This window comes from Lontra canadensis, unplaced genomic scaffold (genome assembly GCF_010015895.1).
Source record: "Lontra canadensis isolate GAN:19392208 unplaced genomic scaffold, GSC_riverotter_1.0 scaffold32, whole genome shotgun sequence".
In the NCBI taxonomy this organism is placed as follows: Eukaryota; Metazoa; Chordata; class Mammalia; order Carnivora; family Mustelidae; genus Lontra; species Lontra canadensis.
In genome coordinates, this window is record NW_022631026.1 from 5858130 (window position 1) to 5873306 (window position 15177).

General features: G+C 38.0%; 1 protein-coding gene across 15 annotated transcripts in view; it reads right to left on the reverse strand.

Moving 5' to 3' along the window:
- KIDINS220 (kinase D interacting substrate 220) overlaps positions 1-15177 on the reverse strand; it is a 99443-nt gene that overhangs the window by 58197 nt on the left and 26069 nt on the right. For all 15 annotated transcript variants that reach the window (XM_032866801.1, XM_032866799.1, XM_032866800.1 and 12 more), the window contains exons 8-14: positions 14348-14545; positions 12246-12344; positions 10289-10387; positions 8683-8781; positions 5740-5917; positions 2200-2364; positions 811-990 (exon numbers count right to left, since the gene is read on the reverse strand). In XM_032866801.1, the coding sequence (XP_032722692.1) occupies positions 811-990; positions 2200-2364; positions 5740-5917; positions 8683-8781; positions 10289-10387; positions 12246-12344; positions 14348-14545 (1018 nt within the window). The remainder of the gene's footprint in view (positions 1-810; positions 991-2199; positions 2365-5739; positions 5918-8682; positions 8782-10288; positions 10388-12245; positions 12345-14347; positions 14546-15177) is intronic.

Consider the following 15177-nt stretch of genomic DNA (forward strand, 5'->3'; position numbering starts at 1 on the left):
GTTAAGGTCTCTGCCTTCGGCTCAGATCATGATCTCAGGGCCTGGGATCGAGCCCCACATCGGGCTCTCTCTGCTCAGTAGGGAGCCTGGCCCCACCCCTGCCTGCCTCTCTGCCTACTTGTGATCTCTCTCTGTCAAATAAATAAGTAAAATCTTTAAAAAAAAAAAAAGTAAACTAACTAAAATATGATGTAAGAAACACAATGAGAAAGATAATGCCTTAAACAGAAACATATGACTTAGTTCAGACTCAAATATAAATAAATAATTTGGGGTTTGTCACTTTTTGCACCTGTTGAAGTCACCAGTTCCTCCAATAGTGAATCTATTTCCTCTGCTATGACTGAAGATATCCCCTAAGAACGGGACTATAACTGATGTTTTTTACTTTGCTTTTAAGTAAAATGAAGATCATAGGGATGATCAAAATGCCCAACAGCATCCCACTGACAGCTATGAAGACTTACTTTCAAAAAAGACCTAAATATAGTAAATCATTAACATATAAAAAAGTGAGTATAATAAATTAGAGTTCTATTTCAATATTAACGAGCAGTATGCCAGTGTTTAAAGCTATTCTAGCCAGATTGTGAACAATGTTCCTCTAGGCCAACTTACAAAATAGCAAAAAGATTATGAAACTCTTGTAATTAAATATGAAAATCACTTACGGGAGAGATATAAATAATATTTTATATTTTATAAATATAGATACATAAATATAAAATATTAAGATAATATTTTAAATAAAACAAGAAGTATTTAACATTGTCTTTATTTTTTGAAAAAAAAAAAAAAGCAAAAACTTACTAAAAAATATGTATAAGAGCGCCAAGAAGCTCAATGATACTGCTATTCCAAGATTCAGGTCAACGGTGAACGCAAACAGTAAACCAAGCCCCCCACAAAGCAGCAAGGTCAGAAACACTATGAGCCAGGAGAACTGAAAAAGAGGCTCAATCTGTTGTCCTGCAAAAGTCTTCATTTCATCTGAAAGAGAAACAGGAAAACCTTAATCCTTTTTTTTTTTTTTTAAGAAATACAACAACCTTTTTCCCCCCTCCAAGTTTTTATTTAAATTCCAGTTAGTTAACATAACATGTAATATTAGTTTCAGGTATAGTTTTGGTTTTCTTCTCCCAAGTCTTTGAGAAAACAACTTCTAACTCAATCTGAAACTTTCAACATAAACATTTACTGGGCACTTACTAAGGCCCTAGATGGAATGTTGCTACTTCATCATTTTAGCCAATGTTCTCTTTAGACAAACATCCGAACTTCGTTCCCTAGGTGTTCACCCACCCGTTTTACTCACTCTCTTGCTTCATACCAAGGACACACAAATCCTTTTCCATATCTTCCCATCTGTCAAGATGCTGTTATTTTTTGTGGTTTGTATTATATAAACAACAAGGTATTGTTTCCACATACAAACTGGAACACATGACTTTGCTATGTGCCTTCAACCTACACATGACCTCCTCACCCCTTCTCCCTGCAATCACATTTGAGAATCACTGCTCTTAAACGTGTGGGCTAAGCCCAGATGAGCCCTGAACAAGTCATTCTTTCAACAAAACTTGGTAAAAACTTTACAGGCAATATTGAAACCTGTGCCTTTAGAACGAATAAGATTTTGCCAATCAAAGGGGCAGTGGGAGGTGCTGTCTAGGAAGTTCCTAACAAAGGGAGCAACTCAGGAAAAGGACCTAGTCTGTTGTCGCAGGAGCCAAGAGCCCTCTGGAACTGCAGCACGGGGCACACCCAGGAGGCGGTGCTGCTGGGTATGCCATGCAAAGTGACAGGTTTCAGAAGGGCTCTGGACAGGATGATTATAAATAGCAAATGTGGGGAGCCTAGTGGCTCAGTCAGTGGAGCATGTAACTCTTGATCTTGGGGTCCTGAGTTCAAGCCCCCTGTTGGGTGTGGAGTCTACTTAAAATTAAAAATAACAACAAACAGCACATGCAGAAAATCTGCTACCAAGGGGTCTTAAGAGTGTTCTAACACAACTGGATCTTTGTTGTAGGAGAACTCAAATGACTGTGAGGAGGATCAACCGGAAGGAGTAGCACATCCCATTTAGTCAACCATGCAACACACACTCGTACACGAAAATCTATCCTGCTTCACTTCAGAAAAAAAACACCAGAGGAAGCCTTGTTATATATACAGACTTTGCACAAACATGCCCTTCACCTTCTAGTTTCTTGAGTAAGAAGGATTTCCCACTTCCCCACTGTGCGTACAGCCCCACACAGATGGGCGGCTGCATGGTCGGCTCGCTGAGGATATCCGCTAGCGCACTGCTATACAAATCGTAACCGAGCATGTCCCCGTCTGTTTCCGTAGGAGACAAGTGTCCTGTAATTATAAACACGCCATAACCTCACATTAAAAACAGACATTACCACTAAAAAGGAACATCAATTCTCAGTTATCAATTGGTCATTTAATTAGAAAAAAAAGTTACATTAAACGGTTACGCGTGTGAAAAAATAGGTTAAAAGATTCTTGATTCTTAAACACCGCATTTCACTGAACTTAAGATGCCTACTTATTGCAAGATGCATCGTTATTATGTATAACCAAGAGAGAAAAAACACGTTGCCAAATTGTGACCCGATGCTCTCCTATCCATCAGCTATAAGACACCTTCCAATTTCAGAAAGTTTAAAAAGTGAAACAATGTACATTTTAGAATCAATAAAATATGATTAAAACATAAACCAGTACATAGGAATAATATTAATACATGTAATACTTTCTTACTACGTAAAATACTATGTAATATACTTACTATATATACTACTATATGTGTATTACTATAATATACTTACTATGTAAAATACTTTCTTACTATGTAAAACTTTCTTCATTACATAAAGAAAGCTATTAAATGTTACCAAAGAATAAAATATAGTAACTGGAGAAAAAAAGACTCCAGGCAGAAAGGTTCAATGGCTTTGAGACAGGAATTCTCACCAAATCAATTTATCACTTTAAGACAACTTCAGTCAAAATCTATGGGAAATTTTCAAACACTGAAAAGCAGAAGAACACATAAGAATATCTAAGAGAAAATTTTAAAAGACTACAGAGAAAGAGTCATTGTCTTTGTACAAAAATCAAAACATACTATAAAGCTACAATAATTAAAGCACTGTAGAACTAGCACAAGATATTAGTGCAAGTGGCATTCCAAACCAGTGGACAAGGGAGGAGTTAGTTAAGTGGTGCTGGGAGGGGCAAACCACCCATTTTTTAAAAAAATAACATGAAAACTCTATATATCTTTTACCTTAAAAAAATGTTTCTGAAACATTAAAAAATTAAATGTAAAAAAACCCTATAAAAATACTAGATGAAAATACCAGGGAGGGGCACCGGGGTGGCTCAGTGGGTTGAAGCCTCTGCCTTTGGCTCAGGTCACGATCCCAGGGTCCTGGGATGGAGCCCCACATCAGGCGCCTCTGCTCAGCGGGAAGCCTGCTTCCCTTTCTCTCTCTCTCTCTGCCTGCCTCTCTGCCTACTTGTTATCCCTCTCTGTCAAATAAGTAAATAAAAACTTCAAAAAAAAAAAAAAGAAAGAAAGAAAAGAAAATACTAGGGAAAAAAGTTTTTAATTTTTGTGTGGAGAAGGCCCTTCTTTCTCAATATAATACTAAGGCCAGAACTGCAGGAAAAGACCAACAAATTACTACAAAGTGGCATAACTTTTAGATAGGGAATAAAAAAACCCACCACCATAAACAAAGAAGAAGCTGGGGGGGTGGGGTGCAACATATAGGATAGACCCAGGATCCATATCCCTAACATATAAAGACACTTAAAATTAATTTTTAAAAAAATATCAAAAACTCAAGAGAAAAATGGGCAAAGAATACAAAGAGAAAAATGGCAAAAATATAAATATCCTGTGAACATATATGAAAAGATCTCAAACTAACAATTTTATAATGCAAATTACATGAGATTTTTTTCTCGTATTGATCTGATTAGCAAAGATTAAGGAGGCTACAGCGCCCAGTATTCACATCATGGGGAGCTGCACTATAGCACGTGGTCTGAGGCAGAAGAAACTGGTAGAACCGATGGGAAAGTATCCCAAAACTATGAGCATCCACTGACTTGCCTATTCTACTTCTGGGAATTCCAAGAAATAATCCTAAAAACAAGAGTTAATGAATACATTTACAAAGACGCTTAACTGTACCACTAGCTTTTAAATATAGTTCATTATTTAAAACTTTTACAGTATGGCATGACCTGATTATTAATTTTTAAAGCTGTATATACAGTATAAAACATTTTAAGAAATGTACAGAAAATCCTGTAGGGTCATTCAAACAGTTACGAATTAAGAGACAGGGGACAATGGAAAATTTGCACTTTCTACTACAGTCATGTCTTCATTTTTGAAATTTATGTGTGCACTAATATTATAATTAGAAAAAATATTTTAAAATACAAGAACTCATAATACAATAGAAGCATACTTAATCCCACAAAACAAAGGGTTTGTGAGCGTTGCTGGGGGGGTGGCAGGGTAGGGATACGGTGGTTGGGTTGTGGACATGGGGGAGGGTATGTGCTATGGTGAGTGCTGTGAAATGTGTTAAGCCTGAAGATTCACAGATCTGTACCCCTGGGGCAAATAATACATTAAATGTTAATAGAAAAATTAAAATTAAAAATTAAAAAAAAGAAACATACTTAAAAACCACCTGTAAGGAAGAAGCTCAACTGGAAGGTGGTGGGATTCTACCTCCTGTTGGTTTCTGAGACTCACATAACTCTTTTTCAATCTAGCAGAAAATTGTTCTGTATTTCAAAACACCCCATATAATTATATACTCATGCACATTCTTCTCAATCAAAAACTCTTTGAGTACAATATTCAAAGCATTATGCTAGACGTTAGAGAGGACATAAAGAAGAGTCCCTGTCCTGAAGAACTTGGAATTGGGAGAAAAATTCTACAAGAAATAAAATAAAAGGTCAAGTAAAAGAAGTATTTAAAAAAAGAAATGTAAACACAAGTGCTTAGGTATTCAAAGGAGGCAAAAATTTTATCTGGTTTAGGCAGATCAGTTAAAACATCACTGAGAAGGGGACAACTGACAGGAGCCTTGGAGGAGAAGATTTGGACAAGGAACCTTGGTGGAGATGGAGGGGGCAGGCCTATGGAAGGCATAACGAGCAAACACGGAGAACTCTAAGCCCTCAGGCCACAGAGAAAACAGACCATGTTTAGATAAAAGCACAATGTATACCTGGGAGAATAAGAGGGAAAGGATTTTTTAAAAGCTGGCTAGATTTTTAGAGGTCTTAAAAGTTGATGGAGGGGGCGCCGGGGAGGCTCAGTCGGTTAGGTGGCTGCCTTCGGCTCAGGTCATGATCCCAGGGGCCTGGGATCAAGCCCCACATTGGGCTCCCTGCTCAGTGGACAGCTTGCTTCTCCCTCTCCCTCTACCTGCCGCTCTGCCTACTTGTGCTCTCTATCTCTGTCAAATTAAAGAAAAAGTTGATGGATAACTCTGGACGTACCTCATTTAGATGCTACAGGACAATGCAGAAGGGATCGAGACAGGAAGGAATATTTTTCCACAGCAAAACAGTAACTTTCTCTACATCCATAATCCCCAGTTAAGTGATAAATGCAAAAACTGGCTTCTTAATTTTTCATATAACATTCATTTTTTAAAAGCTCAGTCAGGAATAAAACCCAATACTTACTGGCTCCAAATATTTGAGTTAAAATACTTTTTTGATGGCTACAGTCAATGTTGTAAGGAGTCTCGCCTGCTTTATTGGGCCTATATAGTAACCTCCCATCTTTGGGATTTCTTAAAAGAAGTTCTGCCAGTTTCCGACTCCTGCCACGAATAGCAATATGCAAAGGAGTGTCTCCTTTCTGTAAAACAGACAGAAAAATGGAACTTTCATATACTCTACATATAGTATATACAGAATAATAATTTTCAAGTTTCTGTAAAATAATGAAAAAATCTGAACTTTTCATATTTTTCATGAAAGTAGAGTGAAAATAGAGTGAATAAATAATCTGAATTTTTATTTCTACTTCTCTGTAATCTTTTTCTCAAGTTCCTCACCTAACCTTTCTTGGGTATTATTTCTCCCACAGCCCTCTAGAATGAAAGGCATTCTTCACTGAAAGGAGAAGCAACAGGCTTTCTCCTTGCAGCACCTCCCAGGCCACGGATCTACCTCTACTTGTCACCCAAGTATTTATTGTCCACAATGTCCCTCCACTTTCCTCAACTAATTTAAATTCTACTGTACAACTTTCTTCTGCATTTGACTAGAAGGCGTCACAATCCAAACTGCCATCCCACCTAGCATGAATGATCTCTGCTCCCATACCCTCTGCCAATCAGCCACCATCATATGAAGCCCTTAAACTTCGCCCTACACTTTTCTCCTTGGAGTCCTTCGTATCATATCTATCCATCTCTCGCCAATACAACCTCTTCTGCCCTCCTCAACTTCCACTTCTCCCCTCATTGACCTACCTTCTTCCCTAATTCAAATCCCCAATCACATTAGTAATAACATCCAATACTAATGAAAATATGTAAAAACAAACAAACAAACAAAAAAAGACCTTGGGTCTGCAATGTGTCCTTCACTTTTTACTTCAAAAATATCTCTCTTGAAGACAATGACCTAAAAAGTTAACAAATTAAGTTCTCAGTTGTCACCTACCCTTATCTCTCTAAAACACTAAATGAAAATGACCTGCAGTATTCTTCCTATAGCTTTGATGGCACAACCTTATCTTGACTTTGACTCTCCTCTTCTGCTTTGGGTCTACTTCTTCCTTTTCTAGATTCTCTTTCCCCATCCTGAGCACATGGCACAATAACTATGTATTGAGCTCATTCTATGTAATGCACTGTGCGGGGTGCGTAAAGATGGAAGACAAAACAGTCCCTGACCTTACACAGCTTACAGTATAAGAGGAAGAAATTAGAGAAACATGCAAATTTAAAAAGTAGAATGTGATATGTGCCATAAGAAAAGTAAAGTTCTGATCTCAGCTTTCTTCCCACTGATGACCGTAGTTGCACCATACAATCCTTATCTCTTGGTAACTTAAGTGCCAAATTCTCATCACTAGGCTTGATTTCTTGCCCAAAGTCTAGTCCCACACTTCCCGATGCCTCCTGAATGTCTCATCAGCCTTCAAACAAAACACATCTTAACCAGATTTCATCATTTCCCCACCTGAACCCCATCTCTTATCCCCAAACCTGCGAGAAGGTAGAACCACCACCTGTGAAATTTCTGCCAGACACAAGGTTTCTGAAATTGCAGGGTAGACATTAATACACTCAGTCAGTGTGCAGAACTGAGATCAGGGAGAGGCCAGGTGAAAATAGCATTAATGCTCATTATGAAATGTATCTGGATGAAATCCTCCATGAAGAGCTAGGATCAAGACCTTTGCAGGTTTGTATTCCAAATTCTATCACGACAGCACCTCACCCGTCCTCACGAAGTATGTGCTGAATGAATGAACAAATGCTCCAAGTATCAAGTGTGCTTGTCAGCAAGTATGTGCTGATGAGGCAAAGCAATACACAAAAGGATATGGAGACAGAGAACTCCAGGAAATTTATTAATGAGTATGAAACGAATTATTTGTTAATGGCATGTTACCGAATTAATGAGGCCATGCGGAATCTTCAAGGGCACTTAGTCCAGTGGTTTCTTATTTGCAAAATAGGAGACCAGAGCCAGAAATGAGTCAATGGCAGAATGAAAAAAAAAAAAGGCAATGCAGGAAGTTTTCTATAAAGCCAAATGTATTCAACTGCAAAATCTCCCGACTTTATGTCATTCCTCGTTTCCTTCCTTTTCTATGAAATTATACAAACATGGTAATAATAGGTGGGAGATTTTTTGGTTGTTTTTTTTCTTAAATAACATTGTTTTTTGATAAATGCAAATACATATTGATTCTGTGGTTTGTTTAATTGCCTCGTAAATAACAGAAGGACAAACTTCAATCTATTATGAATTAGGAGAGCCCAAATCTTACATGTTCAGATGGAAAAAGTTTTATTTCTTACTTCATATGTAAATCAATTCACTCCTTTTATGGGAGGAAATCAATTGGAAGTAGAGAAAGAATTCTGTTTAAAATGAAAAAATCAAGCCAGGAATCAATTCTATATGACGTATTAAGCAATTGAGAGTTAAATTTACCATGGAAAATATGAACATTTCTCTAAGAGGATTATGGCAAGGCCATGGCAGAACATTTTATCTCCTGTTAGTGGATATTTACGCTAGTCTGCTCTGAGTCTATCTTTCCCAGCCCCTTGGAGTCTTTCCTCCTATTTGTCTGCAAGAAGCTGGACATCTGACGGCGTCCTCCTTGGACGGTGGTCACCGGCAGTGTGCCATACTGGTACGAGCAACAGAAGGAAAATCTGATGCAGCCCCTTTAATAGCATCCTAAGCCCGCCCACTCCTCAGCATGCTGTCAGAAGAGCCAAGAAGACATCACAGGACCAAAATGCTATACAGATAGCCCCAGCAGGTCATTTCTCCCTCCACAAAATAAAACCAGACTCCCTTAAGTCCAGTGAATTTACAGGTCAGTCTACCAACAGCCTTCCCAAAAGTGTTCTCTCCACACAGACGTTTTACCTTATCTACAGCAGACACTTTAGCTCCTTTATCCAGCAGCAGTTCTACTACTTCAATATTTCTCATCTTGGTAGCTTTTATAAGTGGTGTTTCGCCATCCTGTGGGCAGAGATAAGAAGGTTTGCCAGATTAATAGCTTTAGTCATAAATGCTGGAAGTCACATCAGTGCACATGTAAGAATTCAAATATCTGACTCTGGCACAAGTCTATATTGAAAATGTTCTCAGGAAGACAGAGCTGTAAAAACTAACAAGAAAATGCTTTCCCTTTCCCAACCAATCATTTGTACCAAAGTAATTTTCTATCACTCAGCCAAAAATGGATATGCCCAGCTACCTATCAGCCATTCCTGGCAATAGTCCCCTGCCCCTCACTGATCTGACCATCCCCCAGGTTCTACCATTGGCACGTGGGAGGCTACTTCCCATTCACACCACCTCCCACCCACCAACCCACAGCTCGGCCAGTAAATGTCCAGGCAAGCCAGTGCCTAGATTTGTCAGAGATCTTTACCAACATCACTTCAGTGCTCTGTGCAGCCGAGCACCTGTGTGTAACATAGGAAACAATTTGATACAAAAAGTGTGCCTCTGGAAAACCTCAAAGTTCATGACTGCTTTTCAAAATCAAATTAAGGGATATAGGAAGAGACCATAGTTCAGCACTGAATTAGAAGACAGAAACCTGCTCAGAACGCCCAAATGGTCACAGTGGCTGACACATCGGTTTTTAAAAAAAAAATTATTATCAATGAGTCACCCTCACACGAAAAAGTATCCCAGAAAACTTTCTGCCTTAGGGCACTAAAGCTACCATAGTATAGAAAGATGCTGGTAACCATTTCCAGCAGATAAAACAGGAGTATCTTAGGGGTGACTCCACAAGTCTGTTTATTCATTGAGAATTCCTGCCAATTCTGGGCACCTGGGTGGCTCAGGGGATTAAGCCTCTGCCTTTACTCAGGTCATGGTCTCAGGGTCTTGGGATCGAGCCCCACTTCAGGCTCTCTGCTCAGCAGGGAGCCTGCTTCCCCCTCTCTCTCTCTGCCTGCCTCTCTGACCACTCGTGATCTCTCTGTCAAATAAATAAATAAAATCTTTAAAAAAAAAAAGAATTCCTGCCAATTCAATCCAAATATACTCATTCCAAGTACACTTTCCCCACAGAAAACTATTGCACATAAGGCCAAAATACAATTACTAAAGTCTTATGTAAGTTTTATGTTTTTCACATGATTTGAGCAAAACAGACTAAAGTGATGGGTTTGGGGAACCAAGAACCACTCACATTGCTCTTTTAAAAGGAAATGTGTTCTGCATTCCAAATAAAAGTATCAAAGATCTGAAAAAATGACCTGTCCACAATTTACGAATAGGTGATACTATATTTTTAGAAAGTATTTAATCACCATAACAAATTACACACTATATTTTCCTGTGAATAACTAACTTTTGAAAGGATACAAAATTATTCCTCAATTTAATACAGATCATTACCAGTAAAATCAGTATAATTCTAATATCAAACAAAAAACAACTGAAAAAAATAAGCAGTACTGATATTCGGCACTGGATATTGCTAGGAGAACAGAAATGTTCTTGATACCTTTGTGCACATCTCGGTGTCAGGACTGCACTGTAAGATATCTCTCACCATTGTTGCATTTCCTTTCTCTACAGCCCAATACAAAGCAGTTTTGTTGTCCTACACAATAGAAAAAATCAACAATCACTTCATTTCAAATACAATATTGGAAACTGCTATTTGTAAACATAAAACATGATTTTTAACATTTCTGCCAGAAAGTATTAATAGATCTTACCAAAAAACAGGAAATAGTATTAACCCTTATTCTATCTTGGATTTACTCTTGAGAAATTCTTTATGAAAGAAGCCTAAGAAAACACATTACTTGATGTATAAAGCAGCAACCTCACACACTTGATAAGGTAAAGTGTGCTTTTGTTAATGTGGTCAGATTTCTGGGCCATGCACTGGAAGTTGTCAATACCTGAGCTCATCCTTGAACAAGTCAAATATTCTGACCCTTGGCTTTTCATCTGCCCAATCATTCCAAAAGATAAAGCATGAGAATGTACTACACAAACAGGCGGTGAACTGGTGAACTATTTTTACCACATTTTGCTTTCTTACTCCCCCCACTCTGCATCCATACTCCAATCCTGATCTGATCGTTTAAATCCCATCTAGTTCAAAAACCAAAAATAGATCCAACAGACCCTGAAAGGAGAGCTAGAGAACCAAATAAAGTGACTCCAACATAGGAAAACAGGACTGACAGACAAAAAGGAATTAGGTAAACTCTAAATAGGGGATCCAGTAATCATCTTTCAGTGAAACTACGATTTTAATGCCAAAGACAGTCACTGACTTTCTGGGGCTGCCCCACCAAGTCTCCCACACCAGATTTTCCCTGGCGGAGTTCCCTACCTCAACAACGTGCAGTAGCTTCCCAACGTTCCGAGCCTGGCCCTCAGACCTCCCCAGCCCTGCCCCTTTCTACTCCGTCTCTGTCTCCCACGCCATGCTCCCTGCAACCCCCCACCACCCCACCACCCTGACTTTTTTGCCAGCTGAGGAGTACAGTCTTTCACGTGTCCGTTTTCTTGAATTTCCTCATCTTATTATTCCACTACCCTTGCCTAAAATACCAGCCTTCCTTTTTCTCTGTCTAAATCCAACCAGTCTTTCAGACTTTGCTCAAATTCAACCTTCTCTCAAAAGCATTCCTAAATGCCTTCTTTTCCCACCTCAAGACTCTTACATTGGTAAGTTCACTAGGTAATCAATCATATACCATCTCATACCTAAAAACTCCCTAACTAAAATACGTATTTCTTACAGGCAAGGGTTTCATGTTAAGTCCCTCACAGCATCTGGCATAATATTTATTAGTTTGATTCAAAAATAGATTTGGATACAAGCTAAATTCAAGGGAAAACTAAGTTAGAAATGTAGGCTGTCCAAAAACAAAACGGACTATTAAGTACAGATTTTTTTTTAACCTAAAGCTGCTGAAATATTGGATATATTCACAAGTTTAGGGGAGGTCTACCTAATCTTAGTAAGCTTTGTAGCTCTGTGAGCTATGACTGCCTTAAGCAAAGTCCACAGTCACTATCAAGGTGTCCTTGGAAAGGCAAGCAGAAGAAGGAAGAAGAAGAAAGATAAAATGGCAAGGATGGAAATACAACATCTGGACGAAGAAGACAAAACAAAGGAAAAATATTAAAGAAAATAAATAAATTGTATACATTCAAAGTATCAGCAACCGTCTCAGTAGCATGAACTACTCATTTCAGGACTGAATGTATTTATACACTAGTAAGAGAGGCGTATTCGAAAACTACGAGCTTTGAACATGCTCTACTGTCATCTAACATGACATTATTAGAGAAATTCTGTAATAATGGTAGTGAAAATTCATATAGGCAGGATCTATTAAATCATCTCCAGAGAACAATCAGAAGATTGGCACTGTCATCAGTCAACGTGTAAACTGACTGTGCGCAAAGAGGACCGCAGCATGGGAGGCACCCACCTGTCCTCTAATGTCTATATCAGCGTACTTCTGGAGAAGTGCTCGGACAATTTCCACGTGACCACCTCTGACAGCGCCGATCAACACAGTATCCCCACTCTAAAAAGACAAAAGAGGAAGAAAAAGGATAAACTGATAATACGAACAAATAAACACTGTTTTGAAGTTAATCGTATATTAATAGATACTTCTCTGCAAATTTTTTGGGAAAGAGAGTATCTCAAAATAAGAGAAAAGTTTTAGTTAACTAACATTAATACCAGACATTATTAGCCTTAGAGTAAGAGACAGGTTATACTTCAAAATGAGGAATTTCTGAAATTCCATGACAGAAGTTTAGAAAAGAGGAGTTACCCAGAACAATAAGCCATACTATTTGAAGGTGACCGACCTCCCATTATAAATGTAAATTAAATTAAATGACACCAGAGCTGTCAATGAACCAAATGAACATTCAGAAATCACATAATACAAAACCACTAGAATAATCCTATCTGACGAAAGCCGTGGATTGTAAAAAAGGGAGTTGTAGGGGTAGGGCTGTCAGTGAGTTTATAACCACATTTTACTACGGGAGAGGGTAGTTCTCAGACCAGTATCCATAGTCTAGGCAATCTGGCATTATAAGCTAGCAGTGCATAAGACTGGCTCATTCCCCTAGACAAGGATTAGCTGAAGTTTATTACCTCATAAAGACATCTCTTTGCCCTAAAACTGTATTTACCAAGTAACAATCGTTATTAAATGTATCTTCCTGCTAATTCAAATGTAAAATGCCTATTTTGGCAAAGGGCATAACTTATTTTTACTCTAAATTACAAATCAGTTGTAGGAATTTGAGTGGGTAAGTCCATGAGATATAGCTCATCTCAATCCTTAGTGGGCCTCAATGGGTTATAAATCAAGAGGCAAGTCCTTGAGGATTAATGAATTCAGCACCCTGTGTAGTATCTTAACTACTACATTAAAAGCAGAAACAAAACCAAAGCAAACCAATTTTATTTGAGAATGTTAGCATTAATGAGGTGCCAGAGTAGTAAGTTAATAAAAGGTTATAAATCTCATTGCTTATTACATGCCATGTACCGTTCTAGGTACTGGGAAACAAGACAGAAATGTTCTCAGCTCTAGAAGAACTGACAGTCTAGAGGAGACAGACAAACAACATACAAAAACACAAGCAAAAAATTAGACAAACGGCATGCAAATAAATTAAAATATAGTGATATCAGAAAAAGTGACTGGACAGTGACTTTTGATTGGGTCACTGGAGATCTTTCTGAAGAGCTCACACTTAAGGTGAGGTCAGAATGACAATGAGGAGAGAGCCACATAGTGATTATGAAGATCAGCATTCCCAATAGAGCACAGCTGGTGCTGAGGTCCCAAAGCAGCAACCAGATCAGTATGTTCTAGAAAGGAAAAAAGTTAATATGGCAACAACCTATTAAAACAGGGGAAGGGAAGTAGACAGATACAAGACGTGTTCTGGAGGTAGAGCCAATGGGACCTGCTGAAGAATTAGATGTGGCAGGTAGGGAAAATAAATCAAGGCCAATGTGTAGAACTTAGGGCTTTAATGATTGGGTGAACGGTGATGCCAGCCACTCAGATGGAGAAGACTGAAGGAAAAGCAGGGTTGGGATGAACCAAACAAGATATCAGCTTTGCTGTATCTCTTAGAGCCCATCAGACATTCAAACAGACAGTTCAAGTAAAGTTGGAAATATAAGTATAGAGCTCTGAGAAAAGATTAGAGCAAGAGGCACAATTCTGAAAATTTTAAGTGTAGCTGAAGCCTTAGGAAAGTGAGTAACACCAGCCATGAACAATAAACACTACAGTCACAGATATCAAGGACAGTTACAGACTAATAGTACATGTGACATTTTCAGTAGCAATATTATTTGACAAAGATTAAAAAGAGCACCCTTCACAAAGATTGGATACATTGTAACTTCTTAGTTTTAGAGATAGAAATAAAATTCATCTTTTATTAAAACAAATGTAGGGCATACACAAAGAATCCTAAAAGGGGTGCGAAGTTAATGTAATCTTCCATCCTGTTACCACCAGAAGATGAACTCAAATAAGTAACCTACCCTATCAGGTATGTTCACGTATGTTCCAGCATCAAGGAGATCCTGTACAATCTCTGTATGTCCCTCCTTTGATGCAATCATCAAAGCTGTATTTCCATCCTTATCTGTTAAATTTACATTTGGATTCCTCTTCAAAATTTCTTTTACTGACTGTGTGTAGCCTCCTTTCACTGCCACAATCAGTGCAGTCATTGAATTCTAAAAAACAAAAACAAGCCCAAGAAATCAATATAATCTAGAAAACATATGATTTATGCCACAGTCATAAAACTGATGTTTTCAAAAAGGCAACCTATTATTAATAGTGATTTTTTAATCATGAAATGCCAATATAAATAACCAGTCATATACCAAAACCAGCTAGGAAACCTATTTTCTGTTTCTGAAGATATATTAATTTTCTTGAGTCAAGAGGACAGTTAAGACTCTTCAACTCTTCAAACAATAATCTGAAATTGGATTCGCTGACAGCCAGCATACCCTCTCACTAATATGATGAGATGAGATGGGATGATCCAAAATGAAACCCATTCTAAGTTAAATAATCCATAATAAGGTCAATCAAACAAAGAATTGTTTATAATAAAAATCTGTAGGAAAAACTGAAGTAAAACAATGAATTAACAGTTATAGGATATTTCAATAAAGTATAATATAGTCTTCTTTCACAGTGATCTAGAAACTACATTTTCAAAAATGATCTCATTTTTAGTGGTTCTTTTAAGAGATGCACATCTGGGGTACTTGGGCGGCTCAGTTGGCTAAGTGGCCAACTCTTGATTTCAGTTCAGATCATGATCTCAGGATCCAGAGAGTCTGGTTGAGGATTT